The sequence below is a fragment of the Acanthisitta chloris genome, unplaced genomic scaffold (genome assembly GCF_000695815.1).
Source record: "Acanthisitta chloris isolate BGI_N310 unplaced genomic scaffold, ASM69581v1 scaffold13543, whole genome shotgun sequence".
NCBI classification, from domain to species: Eukaryota; Metazoa; Chordata; class Aves; order Passeriformes; family Acanthisittidae; genus Acanthisitta; species Acanthisitta chloris.
Genome location: NW_008666690.1, coordinates 415 through 18267, shown reverse-complemented (window position 1 = coordinate 18267; position 17853 = coordinate 415). Strand labels below are relative to the sequence as shown.

Below are 17853 nucleotides of genomic sequence, written 5' to 3'. Positions count from 1 at the left end.
AGAGTCATTTTAACACAATAGATAACCAAATATATATACTTAGAAACATTACTTTTTATGTATATATCTAAAAAACACGTGTATATTTTATATACATACAAGCAACCTCTTAAATGAGGCCAGCATAAAAAACAATCAGAGCAAACACTGTAATAATTATAATTATGCAACATATTCTGCCTAACATATTTATTTTTAATGGTAGTCATTTTAATAGCTCTAAGGCCCTGAATTAGTCCAATATGTTCTTAACTATGCTCACTTTAAATACAAATGTTAATGACTTTTCCAGAGGGTCCAGTGCCCTGGATGAGCTTGCTGCGCCCTAGTATATTCTCCTTAGCATGTTTACTTTTAATAATAGGTTTAATGATGCACTCGGGGCCTAATAACCATGTTTAGTCACAAAGAGAAAAACCAGCTACAAAATACTTACTCTAAAAACTAGGCTACAGGGGATTGCCGCGCTTTTTCAAAGCCACACCAGTCATCCTTTAATGTGCCTGTATGTGTTTTGGTTCTGCCTGCATCCAGGCTGAGGACCCTGGCCATGGATGAGCAGCCCCAATGGATTTTTGGAGCTGGTTTTGGGGTGACCTGGGGACCCCATGCAGCACCTGAGCCATTTGGATTGAAGGGGCCACCACTGAATGTGGCCTTGCCTCCTCCCACCCGCAATGCTCGGCAATGGATTTGAGAAGACATACAAGGCAAGTTTCAAAGGAAGGTGAACGCGTTCCTGGGCTTCGGCAGAGGCATCCTGGGGCTTTTACTGACATTGCTGGCAGAGACGTGCCAAAGGGAGAGCGTTTGAAAAAACACACCCACCATCCATTAAAAAAACACAACAAAACACCAAAAAAAACCCCAACAACAATAACAAAACCCCCACTCCTACCTTTAGCATTATGAGAGCTAGAAATACAACCAAATTAAGAGGCAGGCAACAGCGACTTTCTGCTTTTATGCCCAGGCCAACCCATTGCTGTGGGCCTGCAGCCCAGCCAGCCACACTTATGTCTTAGCCCTCATGGCTGGGGCTGGGGGCAGGTGGGACCCCTGGGCACATCCACTCCAGCAGAGAGATGCTTTCGTCTCCCCAAAAGGGAGATTCACCTGGCAGCGTGGCTGGCACGGCTTCGCTCTCCCTGGCTGTGTCCAGACCTGTCCAAGCCCAGACCTGTGTCCAGACCTGTGAAATCTCATGCACCAGGGAGACGCTAGGAGCTGCCTTAGTGACCTGCGGGCATAGGACCAGCCCAACCTATCTCTTTCCATCCATAGTTTGAAGGGTCACCCTGTAGGGTGTCACAGAAGTCCCCAACATCTGGCAGATCTGCAACAGCATGTGCTGCCAGGGCTGGAGTTAACCCAGGGGCAACACACTTCTCACCCCATGCACCCCAGGGTGTGCATCTTGCACCAAAAAACTTTATGGTTGGTCCTACATACAACCATGGCAGACTTTGCCAGGTTTCAGCTCCACTTGCATGAAAAACACTTGCAAGGCTTGAACCGGCTCTGGTTTGTCAACCTTCTGCCCCAGGGCCTGAGTGAAAAAGGGAGGGTGGAATCCAGTAGCATGTTGTGCATAAAAAGATTATGCCAAAGATAACCTTATTGCTAATAATAACCCTGGAATCCGATCCTGTGAATAGGCCCTATTGAATGCTTGAACACAGGCATTCCTCGGTTAGGTTTTTCTGCCTACAAATATTTCACTTGAGTCTTTAAATACTAATCACGGAATTCAGACGAAGGGTTTTTATCTTCAAAGTGCTGCAGAAAAAAAATTAAAATTAATTCATTAATCAAATATAATTAAAGGGTACAGAGTATGCCTTTTCTCCAGCACAGGGAGCCAACCAACGCAGCGGGAAGCCATCGCAAGGACTCCAAGCATCTTTCCTGCCGCGAACGTGATTTTCCCGGAGCGGCGCCCAGGCTGTAGCCGTGCCTGTTCCCAGCAGCTCCACTCAAGCCGTCTTCCTGACATGTGTTAGGCTGTATGTCTGCCACGCAGGAAATAGGGTTTGAAGCTCACAGCCAGGAGCAAAAGCTGAGATTGAGGCTTTAATGAAGCTGGGATTGAGTGGCTAGGGTGGTTCAGTGAAGCAGTAAATGCAAACACATTATCACCTGAGAACTTGCTCCAATTTCACACCAATTAACTAGGAATGAGAGAGGAGGGCTGGGGCTGGCTGCAGAGATGGCTGATAATCCTGTGAATGGGCAGAAATGGTTTGAATGCAGACGCGCTTGTGCCGAAACGAGTTTGTAGATAACGCCAGTCCCGGCAATTTTGTCTTGGGGAGGGAGCATAGCATTACTGGAGCTGCTTTTATTAACAAATATTAAAAACATTTGCCGAAATACAGATGCCTGTGAGGGAAGTACGGGTGGAAAAAGTAATAAAGTTATAGCTGATTACTTTATTTCTCTGCCAATGCGTCATAGCAGAGGGGAAGGGGCAAGGGGAGAGGGAGGAGAGGGCTGGGATGTGAAGAACTGCTGGTGCAAAGCCAGCAGATCCTAGAGGGGACTATCCCATCCTCAAGGAGCCCCTCGGGATTCCCAGCTCTGGATTGGGGGTGGATTTGACTTCTAATCCACTGCCAGCAGACGTAGGTCTGAACAGGTCCCCAAAACACACCTTGGCAGCAGTGATGGGGGCCCTCCCCACCCTCTCCACCTGCACCCAGGAGCCAGTTCACCTTCACTGCATTTTAATATTTGAGTTATTCCCATATTTTTCCCTGCTGGGATTACTTTCATTTTAGGAGTTCAGGTAGAAAAAAGCCAGCAGCTTAGAGGAAGTGCTATTAAATGGATTTCTATGGATTAGATACTGAAACAAATCACAACCTCAGTGTGCCAGGCCCTACACCACCCCTTCAGTACCTGTAGGTTTTGATGTCTGTCAGCAACCAGCCTGATCCTCCAAACAGCACTGGCCATGAGATATCCTGCAACCAGCAGGTTGAACTTGAGCTATTTCTTGTATTTAGATGAAATCTGATTTTCATTTAAAAATGCATCAGTGATAAAGAGGTTGCTGCAAATGCAAGAAGAACCTCTTACTGGGTTTCATGGTGACACGCTGGGCTGGAAAAGATCTCAAGAGAAACTCTGCATGCATGGTTAACCCTGGGGAAAGTTTATGCCTGAAGAGGGGTCTCCAGTGCTGCACCAGCTCTTCTGTGGCAAGGAAGCATCCAGGAAGTCATGCTATCCCTGAGAGCTGCCTGCTCTGCTACCCAGCAGGGAGCTCCAACAAAATAATTGCAAGAAAGGTGCAAACAGAGGAAAAGCAGTCACTGCACTCATCTCACTCAATATTGAATTACTCCAGGCTATGGGAGGGACTGAGATATCTCCTTTTAAAATCAGGAAAGTGTTTTCTCTGGTGATGAGGATGGATAGCCAGTGAAAGACTGGGACAAACCATACTATACTAAAAAAACCCAAGCATGGTCCAGTTTACTAAGAGCCAAGGAAGGTGGCTGGGGCTGGGTGATGATGATACCTCATCTTGGAGCAAGGGGGGCCCTGAGTGCTCCCTGCCCCACTGTGAGCCTGTTTTTTTTGGCATTCTGCTCACTTTAGGTGTGCATTCCCTTGTGAATTGGCTTGGGAAGGAGGAAAACACTGTGACTTAAATGCGCAAGGGTCAGCAACTGCCAAGCTGAATGCTGGGGGATTCTTTCCCCCAGGGCAGGTGGAGTGGAGTGCAGGGCAACAACTTGTTCCAGTTGTTCCAGCCATGGGAAGTGAGGATCTGTGGTGCTTGTCTCCTTGTGGCATGCAAACCACTCTCCCAAGCAGGAAAAACACTTCCAAGTGGCAGATCTCCCGTTCCATACACAACGGTGCGCCCAAGCCCCAGTGCAAATCCACACGGCTCTTCCTGTCCATACTCTCCAGCCTGTAATTATCTTAAAGGCAACAATTAAAACTATTGAAACACATGTGATGGGTTTAGGGCGCATAGCTTGGCTAATCCCCACAAGTATCCCAGAGGAACGGAAGGAAGGAGCTCCCAGGGTTCTGGTGCTTTGCTGGGCAGGTAGGGACCAAGCAGAGCTGCAGGGGACCAAGTTTAGGGTGAGGAGGTGGCAGCAGCCAGGTCTTCAGGCAGTGTGACACCCCAGGAGTCACCCACCTGGCAGTGCCCAGGCTGGTGCCAAGAGCTGTGTGGGCTGCAGGAGGGTCCCCCCACCCCTCACCCCGTCTCGACTCTCCCCAGGGTCAGATAGTCAGTGACAGAAAAGATCCCATCCCCCAAACCTGCTCTTTTGTTTGAACCTCTGATTGTAAACTTCAGTAGCAAAAATGTCATCTTTTTTTCCATGTTGGTCCTCCTCCATTCCCTGTGTCAGATATCAAAATAACACCATGTTCAGACACAACCCCTTCTGCCTTTCTTATCCTTTACTGTGGCATTCAACTCCTGCTCCATATCCATGTGCAAAAGGTTCTGCAAATATCCATGATGCTCTGCTCAAGGAGACCCAAAGCAAGAGCAAAGAGATGGATAGTGAAGAATTGCATGAAATATCACTGTCCTGTGCTCATCACATCTTAAGTTTTTTTTTCCAGGAATAATTTTTTTCACTGTTTTTCTGAAAGCCTCAGCCTCCTGGAGCCACGTTATATGTGATTTTTCTGCTCTGCTTTCTTTAAGAAGTGGTTTCTAACCTGCCTTTAAAATGCTGCACTGGCTTTGGGAGCCTGAAAATGCAGGGAACTAGAGAGCAAAAAGAACACAAACTCTTTGTTCTCAGTATCTCGTGATCTTAAAATGCTCGAGGTGATCTCAGGGGTATCAGGGCAAGGACAGAACTACACAGGGCAACTGTTGGCTCCTCTCTTTTCCGGCCCTCTTGTTCTGGCAATGCAACACTTTTCCTCTCCCCTTTAACACCTCTTTTGTGTTTTAAAGATTTCTAAAATTTCCAGAATTTCTAAATTTGCTTCTTTTCTTAAAACTCAATCCCAATTTTAACCATTTGAACTAAAAGGGAGTAATTTTGCCTTCAAAGAACCTTTTTCTATAGCAACATTTTTTTATTTTATTGCAAGTTCCTGGTCAAAAGCAGCTCATTTTTGTTGGGAAAAAAGTCTTTTGTTACAATCCAAACAAATTCAAATTCCTTTTCAATCCAGTATTTAATTTCTGAATGCTTACTTTCTCCTTTTTTTTTTTTTTTTTGCTTTTTCCCTTCTTATTTCTCTTTCCTATTTCTAAAATGCAAATAATTGTTGGAAATCCTCTTCTGAGTCACTTCTACTGTTGCTTATAACAGCCCGAAGGATGGTCCCAGCCGTGTTCCCCTCACCAGGGAAGGAGCCTGCAGAGTGTCTCAGACCTCCTCCCATGTTCCTGACTCCCTGTGGGTACCTATTCAGCTGCATCAAAATCACAGGACAGACACAGCCACAGGGCTAGGGCGACTGAAAAACTCATAGCAAATCCAGCCTTGGGTTGATAGGACCCCAAAAGGACTGTGGCTGTTTTATGAAACATATGAGGAGTCATCAAGGCATAGGAGCATCACTTGGGGTGCCCAAAGTGCTGCACTGCCTCAGATCGAGGACCACCTCGCAAGCAGTGTGTCTTATATTCTCTGCGTATTTATTACACAAATGACATACTTAAATATTTCCATTCACAACAAGATGTATGTGCAGCTCTTGAACCCACTCTCTACTGTCTTTGCTGTGGTGAAGCTCTTCACTGTCTCCATCTGGCAGGAACCAGGTCCAACTACAGGGGGATATGTGGATTTGGGGTGATGGACAGGAGCTGCTTCCACTCACCCTGTGCCTCCTCTCCTTCCTCCCGTGCTCCCCATAGCAACTGTGGAACAGAAACTTGTCTGTCTCTCATGGCCCATCTGTGACCAAGGCATCCTCCAAGTGAGCTGCATCTTCCCCCACTGCTCTTACAAGTTGCAAAGCAGACTGCTGGTGTCTCTTTATGGATTTATTGATCAACAGCAGCATTTTACATAAATGAAGCCCAGTTACCTTTGAGAGCAGAAATAACTTTGGGTTAAGGTGTCATTCAGTGTTGTGGGTATATGGCAATTTTTATTTGGGGGTTGCTTTCCATCATGTGAGCATCTGACATTTTATTTGCATTTCTAGAGGGCTTTAGTCCTGGGTTTCTGTTTAAAGCTAGGAAAGACAGAGAGCACCAGGGCTGGCAGGAGCTCAGATTTCCCTGGGAAGCACACCCTGAGTTGGGAGATTATTATTGACCACAGGAGCAGCACAGGGACGGGGATTTAAAGCAGTGCCTGGTTTTTCACATCAAGAGTGAAAAAAAATGGGGAAACCAAGAAGCAAATGAGATGGACATACTCCTATCCCCAGATTTTCAGACTGAGATGTTTATAAGCCAACAAGTTTCCAGGCACGATGCATGCAGCAGAGTAATGTTCAGCCGGAGATCAAACAAAGTGACCTCCTCTGCCTTTAAAATGTGTGAAGCTGCAAGATCTTAAGGGCAAATAAACTTCCTTTAATTGTAGGGCTGAGATCTTGGAAGTCACATTCCTTTAATTTCCTTGAGCTGGTTGCTTTCCCTATGAAGGACATGCAGAGAGTGGTGAGTTTTCAATGGAAACTGGTTTTGCCTCATTTTCCACTTCTCTCCTGTTACAAGGAAAGAAGTGCCGAGCTCCGGAGGCCTGCCTGCCTGCCTTCCTATGCAGACAGAAAGGGCTGGGTGTCTGTGTTTAATTACAGCCTGAAAGAACTGCATTTAAAAGACAACAGCAAGCTATTTAATTAATACTTATCATTAGCACACATAGGAATGCCTAGCAGCAAATTGCAACAACAAAGCAATTCCTTTTTTTGGTTTTTTCCTTACACTTGGGATAAATTAATTTTTCTTTAAAGAGTCAACAAATGATTTGCACCCAGTTTGAGATGACTTTTTATGGAGTGAGAGTACTGAGATAGTAGGTATCACCCTAGGAGCGCAGCGATCTCTAAGAGCAGGCTTCTCAGTCTCCAGTTTTTCAGTCTCCAGCTCTCCTGGCCAAGAAGCTTATCTTCATCCATCCATCTATCTGTCTTTCTATCTTGGCATTTACACTGGGCTCATCCCCATGTCTGAGCGCCTACTTGTCTTCATACCTGTCCATAAATTACATGGTGCCCCCAGGGCATTATAAATAATAATTCAACTCCCAAACCTTCAGAACACTGTTTTAAAGCATTGGTTTATAATTCACCAAGCTATGGACTCCTCCTTCCAGCCCATAAATGTAACACTGGAGTAGAAGGACGTGACAACCTGGTAAGTGGATTAGTTGCCTCAAAATCAGTTCCTTGGGTGAGAGGGGTGGGCTGGGTGGCCGCAAGTTGGAAGATGAGGATGGGCATTGTGGCAAAGCATAGGGAATGCTAGACTGCGCTGCTCATGGGAAATAGCATCCTCATCCACAGCCCATTCTGGATTTTTTATTCCTCTCCATTTTATCTCAGCCAGTGCTGCAGTCAGCCAGTCATACCATGGCCCCCTTTAATTAATAGCAGTCTTAATGGCACTATTAATGATTGGAGTTCCATCTTTCCATCAAACCAAGCTGACCTTCCCTCTCAGCTAGACACCTAAGGATGAGTGAGCAGAGCCCCAAGCATCTCTTCTGCGGACAGAGTGGGAGCCCCCTGTGTGAACACAGTGATAGATGCCATGATGCCCAAGCAGGTGGTGGGACACAACATGCCCACAGAGCCAGGTTCATCCCTGCATCCCAGTCACCAGGCTGGCACGTGCAGCTGTGCATTGCCCCCTGCGGGAGCGCAGTCCCCCTGCAAGCTGAGCCTGTCTGTGCTCCCTCTGCCTCAGCTCCAGGCATGGAACAGGCTTTTCCTGCTCTGTTTCTGCCCCAGAGATCGCAAAGAGTGTTTTCACAGTGTTCTGAATCAAAAAAATCTGGTTTGAGCGGGGGGAGAAGCAGCGTCCTCACCCCATAGGGGTATCTTCAGCGATGGTTGAGAATTAAATTCCTTTTCACCCCACATGGGCATCGTCTGCAGAGAGGCTGGAACCTTTACCCATCCTACTGCTTTAGTGCACTGGAATGGGAGCATAAAATCTATCTGTCATGTCTTCTGCTTGCAAAACACACCAGGACTTTGGCAGCCTGCAAGGCCAGCTCTACTCACCCCATCCTTCCCCATGTACCCCAGTGAGGGGTCCTGGTCTGGCCTCTTACCCTATCCCCCTCCCCCCACTCTACTACCAACCAGCCAGCCAGGTTTGCAAACACTTGCTTGGATGCAGAACTGGGTGCAATTTCAGGCCTTTCCCCTCTCACAGAGTGTCTAAAGCTATGATTAAGAGCTAATTTACAACTAGGCAGCCATCCCTGGACAAGGACTGCAGGACTTGGGGAGGCAGCTATTAAAGGCAGTAAAGTCCAATGAGAAAATCATCTGTATCAATGAAAGGGGCAGTCGATCATGGTGGAGGTTTCTATTTGGCACCCCCACTGATGTGCTGCACTGCCCACCAGTGCAAAGCCATCCTTTGGGGCAAGGTTACTCATGAGGATAAGGCTATGTTGCTGCTTAAATAAGAGGTATTTTGATGGTTTGGCTCTTAAAGAAGCGTGAATGATGGCATCCTGGACCCCACCACCATTTTCCTCCCAGCTGCTTGATCCATGCAAGTAGAGCTGTTAGCATTAAAAACATCCAGCCATTGATTGTTTGCATATTTTCAACTGAGCTGTTTCCTTCATCCTCATTAATTGGGATGGGGCAGCCTTGGTTCCCACCCTGGAGGAGGCACAGCTCCCTCCTCTCCTGCAGGGTTTCAGTGGGATGGAAGGAGGTGGCACATGGCCAGCTGTGCCAGAGGGAGCAGAGGAAAAGGCTACCTGGGTGCCAGCAAGGCAGCTTGCAGCCCAGGCAAAGCTTCCCACTCTTCCCGCACGTTCTGCAACATCCCAAGCTGAATCACTTCACAGAATTTACTTTTGCCCTGTTAAATGCCACTAAACCTGCAAATTAATCCTCCCATTACAGGACTTCCTTTGATGTCAAAGGGGGAATTTTTTTTTGATGGCAAAGGGGGATTTTCCCCCCCGGTATAATTATTCCTATTTTTCTTCCCCCTTTTTTAGGCACAAGAGATTCCTGCCAGATGCATGACTTGTGGAGGCAGCTCCCACACAAGGTATTTATATATTTATATGTATATGATGGCAACGTGGTATTGAAAGACCTAAAGTCTCAGGCAGAAGATAAAGGGGAATTTCCCATTTCCTACTTGTTACAGTGGAAGTTGCCCAGGAAGAGTCTGCAGCAGGACTAGGACCAAAAGCTGTGAGATACAGCACTGGAAAGTAGTTCCTTAAGATAAGCATGTCCAGGGAAAAATCTGCTGTTTAACACTATCCCTGAGCAAGTTTCAATGCCTGGGAATGATCCCTGGCACTGCTTAAATTATAGAGATGGGTAAAGCAGATCCATTCCAGTTTTGCATATATTTCCCATCAAGCATCTTGGGTGCTGCGGGATTGCTGGGCTGAATATCCCAATGGAGCCAGAATCACTGGATAATACCCAAGAAACAGGTGACTGTGGGTAGTGCTAAGGGAGCTTTCTGTACCAGGCAGAAATGACAGAACAGGGAGGTTTACTCAAAGTTTCAATCAGTTTTATGAATTATTAGGAAAAAGGGGATACAACTGCAGAGCACTTTACTGAAAATGTTATGACCATATAATTCAATGGGGAAGTGCATTCTTGTTAACAAATCATTGCATGGAGACTCCCAGCATAACACAGAGCTCTCCTGGGAATGGAGAATGAGCCCTGGGTGGCACTGACCACCCATGCCCAGTAGCTCAGGTCGGGGTGACTACCTGCTCAGTGATGCTTCATTTCCCCAGGGGTGCCAACTGACCCCCCTGTGCCTCTTGCTGCTGTGCTGCTGCTTCAATCTGTCCCCGGAGCACCTGTGCCCAGTCCTGGCCCCGCTCCAGGGGAGTGGACCTGGTCTCCATTGCTGTTAGGACAGTGAGTTCAGGGGGGAGCTGGAGAACCATGTCAGCTCGGAGCAGAGCATCCTGAAATTTGGCTGCAGAGGCTGGAGCTAAACAACACCTGGGAATGCTGGAAAGGAAAGAAAAGCAATGTAAGGGCGTAAGTACTTGGATGTAAGTAAGCCCTGAGCTGGAGATGCTGCAAGAGTAAGGGGATAGTGATGCTCCATTCCCCAACACTGCCAAGCACAGCTCTCCTTACCTGTCTGGCTGTGAGTAGTGGTAGTGAGCAGCCACAGCAGAGTGGGGGCACAGCAGGTATTGGTTTTCCAACCAGCAGCGCTGTATGGCTCGCACAATGTCCTCGTCGGAGACTGAGCATGATCGCAGGGTCTCGGAGAGCTGTGGAAAACAGGGAGGTTTGCACAGGACATCACCACCCCACACATTCCCAGCCTGGTTTGTGCCACAGACACTCAGCAATGCAGTTGGAAATAGGGAAGGCTGGAGGATGGGATTCCCCAGGGGCTGAAGGAAAAGGGGTTGCTGCTGCAGCTGGGGGATGAGGCACTGCTGGAAACAACCCTGCTGGAGGGTCAGCAAGGGGTTACCAACCACAGGTACTCCAAGCATGGGGAGAGAGGAGCCAAGGCAGTTTCTCAGCTCTGTGCTGCTACTTCCATGCTCTGAAGGAGTTTCTGAGGACTTGTAAAACTCATCTCAGTGTAACATCTCTTCTTGCTTTTACTAATACAATTATTTAGGAGGCACTGCTGGAAACAACCCTGCTGGAGGGTCAGCAAGGGGTTACCAACCACAGGTACTCCAAGCATGGGGAGAGAGGAGCCAAGGCAGTTTCTCAGCTCTGTGCTGCTACTTCCATGCTCTGAAGGAGTTTCTGAGGACTTGTAAAACTCATCTCAGTGTAACATCTCTTCTTGCTTTTACTAATACAATTATTTAGTATTTATCTTTCTGCAAGCAGGATGGAATGGGCACCAGGCAAAGGATGCTCAGTGAGGGACAGTGCATGGGAAGCTGGATGGGAAGAGGCAGGACTTCACATCTGGTCCTCTTTGATTTTCTCTTGTATCTCTGTTTTGTGTTTGTACTCCCATTTGCCATAACACCAAGGCTGAATTACAGCATGAAACTCATAAGACTCCCAAACACTCAATTTGTGCTGGCACCCACTGCATGACACCTCAGTGCATGGCCAAGGATGGGGTGGTTTCATATCCTACCTAAATAACTGTAGGCATTTTTAATTAGTTTTTGCAAAAAAGAAAGAGGTTTCTCTTAAAAAGCATAATTTAAAAGGCTTTTTAACATCTCCTTGCACATACATTGATATCAAACTTCTGTTCTGGCCTCACACTTAATTTTGTGGTGGGAAACTCTCCACTATGATTTTTTTATTCTGAAAATGAGTTGAAAATCCCTTGCAGCAATAATTCTCCATAGACATATATATACACAGTGTTGTGTGCATGAGGAACTGACGTTTCTATGCAAATCCTCTGGCAGTTTTATCCTTTTCGATACACTGAATTGTTCCATCAGCATTTTTATCAGGCGGCTGTCGGAGCCTGAGAGCAGCCACAGGATCCTCTCCACATTGTAAGGCTCCTGGAATAACAAGACAATAGGTGAGCAGAGGAAATTCAAGCATCTGTCTTAGGGGGAGAGTATCTATGCTGGATTCTCTGATGTCTCATCAGGGTTGAGGTCCTACCGCTGTGTTTTTCTTGGTGGAAACTGGAGTGGGCTTTGGGTCTTCCCTTTACTCACCTACAGCCCAAGACAAAATTTGGCAACATGATGTCTTTCAGACCTCTGACCTGTCAGAGCAGTCTGGCAGTGACCATCAGATTAAAAGAGAAAATGAAGAGATGACTGATGAATCAACAGTGTGACCACATCTGTACCATCACCTTGAGGAACCCAGGCTAATAACAGACTATGTTCTGGAGAACCAGAACTATCCAGCTGTTTACTCAGGGCTGCAGATGCTGCTGTGAATCACCCAGCTCCTGCATGACTTAATGAGACACCCAGCTTGCTGCAGGGCTGGCAGATAAGCTTTGTAAACTTACAGGGCACATATAGGGCCTGACCGGCCTGTATGGCTGTGTAGCAACCAGTGTTGCAACACTGCAGCAGAACTCTGTGCAAGACCATACAGGAGAGTCCCAAACCAATTTCTCCTCTCCCTGTCTCATTCCTGCATGCTTACAATCACCAAGAAACATTCATCCAGGTGGTTTAGCAGAGATAGAGGGACAGATAGGACAAAGTGCACCAGTTTACAGAGTCCTCATCATATCTCCTGATTTCAAGTGCTGGCTTTGGATGAAGTCTTCATAGCTTTTAGCAGCTGACAGTGCCTGTGACCTTTTGCCTCTCCATTCTGTCCTACATTGGCAAGTGATGAGCACTTACTCAGCTTTTTGTGTCCTTATCTGGGTGGCTTATGACCCCAGTTCTGTTCTTCATCTTCCCACCATCATCTCCCAGAGCCTGCAGCCTCTAATCTTTAGTCTGGTCTGGGTGTAGCCTGCCCTGTGCTTTAGGCTGTCCCCTGGTTTAGGCTGTCCTCTGCTTCCCAACCTGTCAGCATGCCTGGACTTCAACGACCTGCTCCTAGAGGTCTCTCCAGCACCTTCCTGCTAACACCCCTTCTCCTGTCCTTTCTTCTGCTGTTCCTATATCCAGACCTTCTCCTTCAAGCCCCATTCATACCAGCCTTATGGTTTCCACTACAGATCACTACACTGACACATAAAAGTCGAACTGGGCCAGGACACTAGTGAAAGAACTGGCCTTGCTTGTAAGTTATTAGCCAGCTCTCTGGTTTGCTTTGGTCTTGTGCCAGTAGAATTGTCCAGGAGAATGCTGGGGACCAGTTTGGAGGACAGGTCATGCTGGGGACTGTTCCCAGTGAAAGTTCTGACATGTGGACACAAGCTGCATGGTGCTTCCTCACCTCAGAACAGTCCCTGGTTGGCTTTAGGTGCTGCAAAGACACAGATTCTGCTGTCATTCTCCTGGGATTGCTCCTTACAAGGCTCATCTACACTAGACTTTCTGCTTCCCCTTCAACTCTTTAGGCAGTGTCTAACAGGAAAGTTTTGTCTGCTTTAGCTTAGTCTGCAGAAGAGCCAACCTAAAGAGGCTGTGCACTCTCCATTCTTGAAGGTTTCCAACATCTCAATGGACAAAGCCTGGAGCAACTTGGTCTGACCTCAGGACTGACCCTGCTTTGAGAATGTCCCAACTAGAAAACCTCTGAATTCTCCTCCAGAATGAATGATCTGTTAAGCTGTGGAAATATTCACATGGATGCTTCATATATGAGCTGAACAATGATGTCTCATGCAGCTGTGGAGAGAGTTGTTCAGAGGGATACATCCATCCAGCTCCTCAGGAATCTCAGGATATCACCTTGCCTGGCTGCCTTGCCCCCATGAACCCAAAGTCTGGCACGTGCTTAGGTGCCTCAGCAGACCAGTGCTATCAAAGGGACATGGGCCCAGAGAGGAGCCCAGCTACCTCTTGAGCTCTGAAGAGCCCCACAGATTCATGACTTGGGATGAAAACCAAGCTGCAGAGCACAGCCTGGTGATAGGGGCATAGGGAATTTCTGACTGCAAAGCATGGCAGTTCCTCCAGGCTCCCAGGTCCTCCCAATGTGTTTGAACAGTTTTTGGAAAATCCAGGTAGCTTAAGGCCACAGTGATACAACACCAAGGGTTTCCCACTTTGATCACTTGTTTGGAAGCAGATCCAATCCCTTGGGATCACAGGCTAGAAATGAAACGTGAGGTATTTGCTTCCAGGTGTTTGGTTTCTGTACCTCCATGACTTTTCTTTCTGAGGCCTCTGCCTGCCTGCTGAGACTTGTTTTGCTTTGAGCAAGCTGCAGACAGCCATAAACGAGGCATTTCTTCTGGGCTTCCCTACCTTCTTCCTGGTCTCTTCTCTTGCTCTTAGTGGAGCCTTCCAGAAGCATCAACTAAACCCTTGAGACATGATGGCATTTATAGCTCTCTAGTTATCACATTTTGTGAAAATATCCCTTTCTTATTAACCTTGCACAGAACAAAACCCCAGCAACCCAGCATTTAACAATGAAGATCACAAAGTCAAGCCCTGAAAATTGAGGAAGAAGGTGTTTGATCTATCTCAGCTCAGCAGTTTGTAGTGTAAATGGTCATTATGAGCCACATCTCCTAATGCATCACTGCAAGGCATTGCCAGTGCCAGAATTAGATGAGAGTGCAAGAAAAAAATACAGTATTTGCTATTTTCCCATTTTGGCCAATTCACTACATACCTGAATATCCATGGCTGATGCTAATGTAGTCTTCACGCTCTCTGACAGTGAGTAATCTCCATGTTGAACAGCCCTATGAATGATGTCATTGCTGTTCACCACGGCAACAAGGCGAATTGGAAGACCCATTTTCTGGGCAATACAGCCAGCTAGGAAAAAAAAGTGAAAAATTACATGTGTGCTTGATGAAGAAATATTCAAAGGCGATTAAGCAGAGTAGTCATCATACAAACTGATTATCTAGTTCAGAAGCAGATACAAATGATATTCCCTAATGGACCCTGAGATATGTCTTCAGTGGTTTGGTAGAGCACCAGATTATAAAATCCAGGAATGCAGTGCTCCATCTGCCACTGAACACTGACCCTTGGACATCTCCACATTTGATGATGAGCAGGGGACTGAGAAATCAGGCAGATGCTGTGCAAGCAAGAGAGATGAAGATGTTGGACTGTTGCAGCTTATTAATGCTGTTTCAGATGGGCAGCCTGGAAGTGCAGTCAATATATCAAATCCTTTATTGCTTTCATAAGACAGTTCTATGTCGATTATGGGACTGAGGCAATCAAGTACTCTCATTTAGAAGGTCAGACTATGCAATTAAGAGTGGTTCTCTTGACTGCACACTACCATGTAAACCAGAGTAGGACCAGACAGCACTTCACATACCAAGTGTTAATGTCTCACTTAGAAAATCAGTGCCACAGTACTTTCCCTCTTTTCTGCATCAAACACATTCTGTCCTCTCCTAATGTGCCCATCCTCAAGATAGTTACAGTCAGCATCAAAGGGTGGTTTGGGTTTTTCTGCACCTTGCAAATCATCAGTGACAGCTAAATTGAGTAATAACCATACATGAGTAATAAAATATAAGTGGTTCTGAAGAAATCCTACCAGAGAGTGGGTGTTTTAATAAATAGCAATACCCAGTATCTGCAAAGTGCTTTTGGTCCAGAGATCACAGCATTCTCTCTGTTCCTTATCTAACCTATCTTTTTACCCTTTACCTGTGATATTTCCTCCTCCTCCTGTTGGCACAACAATTTCCACCACTGGCAGCGGAGTGGTATCCAGGCATGGGGTGCACTGAAAGTAAGCATAGAAGTAGTGAGCAATCTGCACCATAATCCTAGACCAGTTGACAGAATTCAAACTCATCAGATTGTATTTTCTGGCAAAATTGACATCAGCGAACAGTTCTTTAATTGGCTCATCGATTTCATCACTGTTCCCATGAGCTGTCAAAAGGAAAAAGGAAAGATTAGACTTGCCAACAGCAGCACATCAGGCACAAGATATTTCTGCTCAGAAATAGTATTGGTCTCGAGCCCTGGGTTTGCTGTGGCCAGGGGTTTCCCAAACTGCCTCAGGGGCTGCACAAACCAGGGTCTGAACAGACTATGGGATGCTGGGTGGTTTCTACACACTTGGCACTTGGGCCTCTTCTTTACACCAAATATATATTTGCCAGGAAGGCAAATGCCTGCACCCCCTTATGAGATGCCAAGGTGAGACCTGGCTGAGCAGAGGAGACTGTGGGAACTCAAGCAGCTCAAGCACCCAGTGGTGATGCCTACCCATAAGGATAGCGTGGTGTTAGGGGATGTATCACCCATCAAAACAAGAGGACAGAGGGGAGAAGTGACTCCAAATCCTTTCAGTGCCAAGAAAGGGTGCTGAATTCAGTGCAGCTAAACACCAACTGTCTGCATGGAGGCAGCTCTGATCTGTGGCTAGGAGAAAATGAAGCCTTGAACCCCCTGGTCATCACCTGTGGACATTGTCTCCTATTAGTCAGATGTCTGCGCATGGTGACTATGATGGCAATGACCCTACCAGCTGCAGTTGCTACAGCTGTCAATCCCACCAAGCAGCCCCCAAGACTTTAGGATCATAGGTTTGACACAACAGGGCCATAAAGTGGACAGTACAACATCAATGCCAACCAGCAAATACGTGGACATTCTTTTCAATAACGGTGGTCATCTGAAGTTCCTGTATCTGTGTGCAGAACCCCTTGGGCAACAAAACAAAGATGTCCATGTTCTTCTGCCCTCTCACACTCTCGATGGCTGAGCTCCCTGTGTCCCCTGAAGTCCCTGTTTCAAAGTGAGGAAGAACCAAGAAAAGCAAAAAATTGATGCATCAATCAAACCTGCACTGCTGTGCTTTGAGAAAAATACATAGAGATGCCCCATGTGATGTTTTTGGCTATAGCAGCCACCCTGCCATTGCTCAGGGATCACTCACCAGCCACCCTTGAGGCAATACCACCTTGGGGCACCTATAGGGAGGGCCATGGGATGATGGCTCTCAAGGTAAAGGCCTGCCCAGAAGTGTTACCCCCACAAGAAGGCACACTCACCCACCAGAATAGTGACATGCTTCTGCTTCTTCTCCAAGAAGTACTGTAAAAACTGCCCTGTGCAGGACAGAGACAGATCCTTAAATGCGAAAGTGACCCCATGATAGAGCTCCAAAACATTCAGCCCATCTTTCAGCCTGGACATATGGACGACATCCTTGTGTCTGAATCTGCTGAAGGCCCTGTCGATCAGGTCTAGAAGGAAAACGGTTAAAGGGGCTGTCAGATCAGAGCAAACTGTGTTAAAATATAAAACACTGGCAACTCAAGTTTTATCATGATGTGCTGTTGAGACAGAGGTTACAGCTGCCCTCTGCTGGAAGTGACAGCTCTCAAATGTTGTAAAACATTAAAAATCTGATCTCAAGGAAAGTGTGGAGCAACAGGAAGCCCTGAAGGGAGCACTAGCAGCAAGTGGGACCACGACATCAGCCTACTGTAGCCACCAGAATCCCTATTTAAACACAGGGGACACCTTTTCCAGAAGGTAACAAGTCCCGGCAAGGTGGCAGAGAAGAATGGGATACAGAAAGAAGGAGGCATCCTCTGGGGACTGTGAAGAGGATCGGGTGAAGGCAGGCAGGTGCATCTGAACCCCCTAAAATCCTCCAGCACATCCGTGTGAGCAGCTTCCCATATGGCCGAGGCTCACCATTGAGTGTGTTCCGTGGGACCAGCTCAGCCGTGATGAAGAGGGAGCACAGCTCCTTAACCAGCTCAGGGTAGGAGAAGCTGCTCCACCGCTGCAGGGTGTCCCTGTCCAGCGAGGGGATGTGCTGGGGCATGAAGAGGCCTCCGTCGGGTGCGTAGCCTGAGAAGAGAGCTCCCTCGAAGTCAACAGCCTCTGCACCTCCACGCGTGCTGACATACTCCATGGCTCCTAGGGAGGCACCGCAGTCACTGCCAGGGACCCCGAGCATCCCACCACTGGGAACAGCCCCATATCCCAAACTGACTACCTAAAAAACCTTCCCTAGGGACAGACATTGCTCCTCAGGGGACAAACCACCTCCTCCCAGAAAAACAGTCACAGGGAGCTTGAGCAGCCAGGGCCAGTGGAAGGCATGGGAACAGCCTCTCATCCCAAACTGACTTCCTAAAGACCTCCCCTAAGGACAGATAGGGCTTCTCAGGAAATAAAC

The 17853-nt window shown here is 47.1% G+C and overlaps 1 protein-coding gene across 1 annotated transcript; it reads right to left on the bottom strand.

Moving 5' to 3' along the window:
- Positions 1 to 9905: 9905 nt before the first annotated feature.
- On the bottom strand, positions 9906 to 17586 carry THNSL2 (threonine synthase-like 2 (S. cerevisiae)). Its single transcript, XM_009072241.1, has 8 exons — positions 17364 to 17586; positions 16712 to 16906; positions 16293 to 16445; positions 15354 to 15584; positions 14347 to 14495; positions 11514 to 11639; positions 10273 to 10412; positions 9906 to 10140 (listed from the first exon to the last, which is right to left on the bottom strand). The coding sequence occupies exons 1-8, from the start codon at positions 17584 to 17586 to the stop codon at positions 9906 to 9908; spliced, it is 1452 nt and encodes a 483-aa protein (XP_009070489.1).
- Between the last annotated feature and the right edge of the window lie 267 nt (positions 17587 to 17853).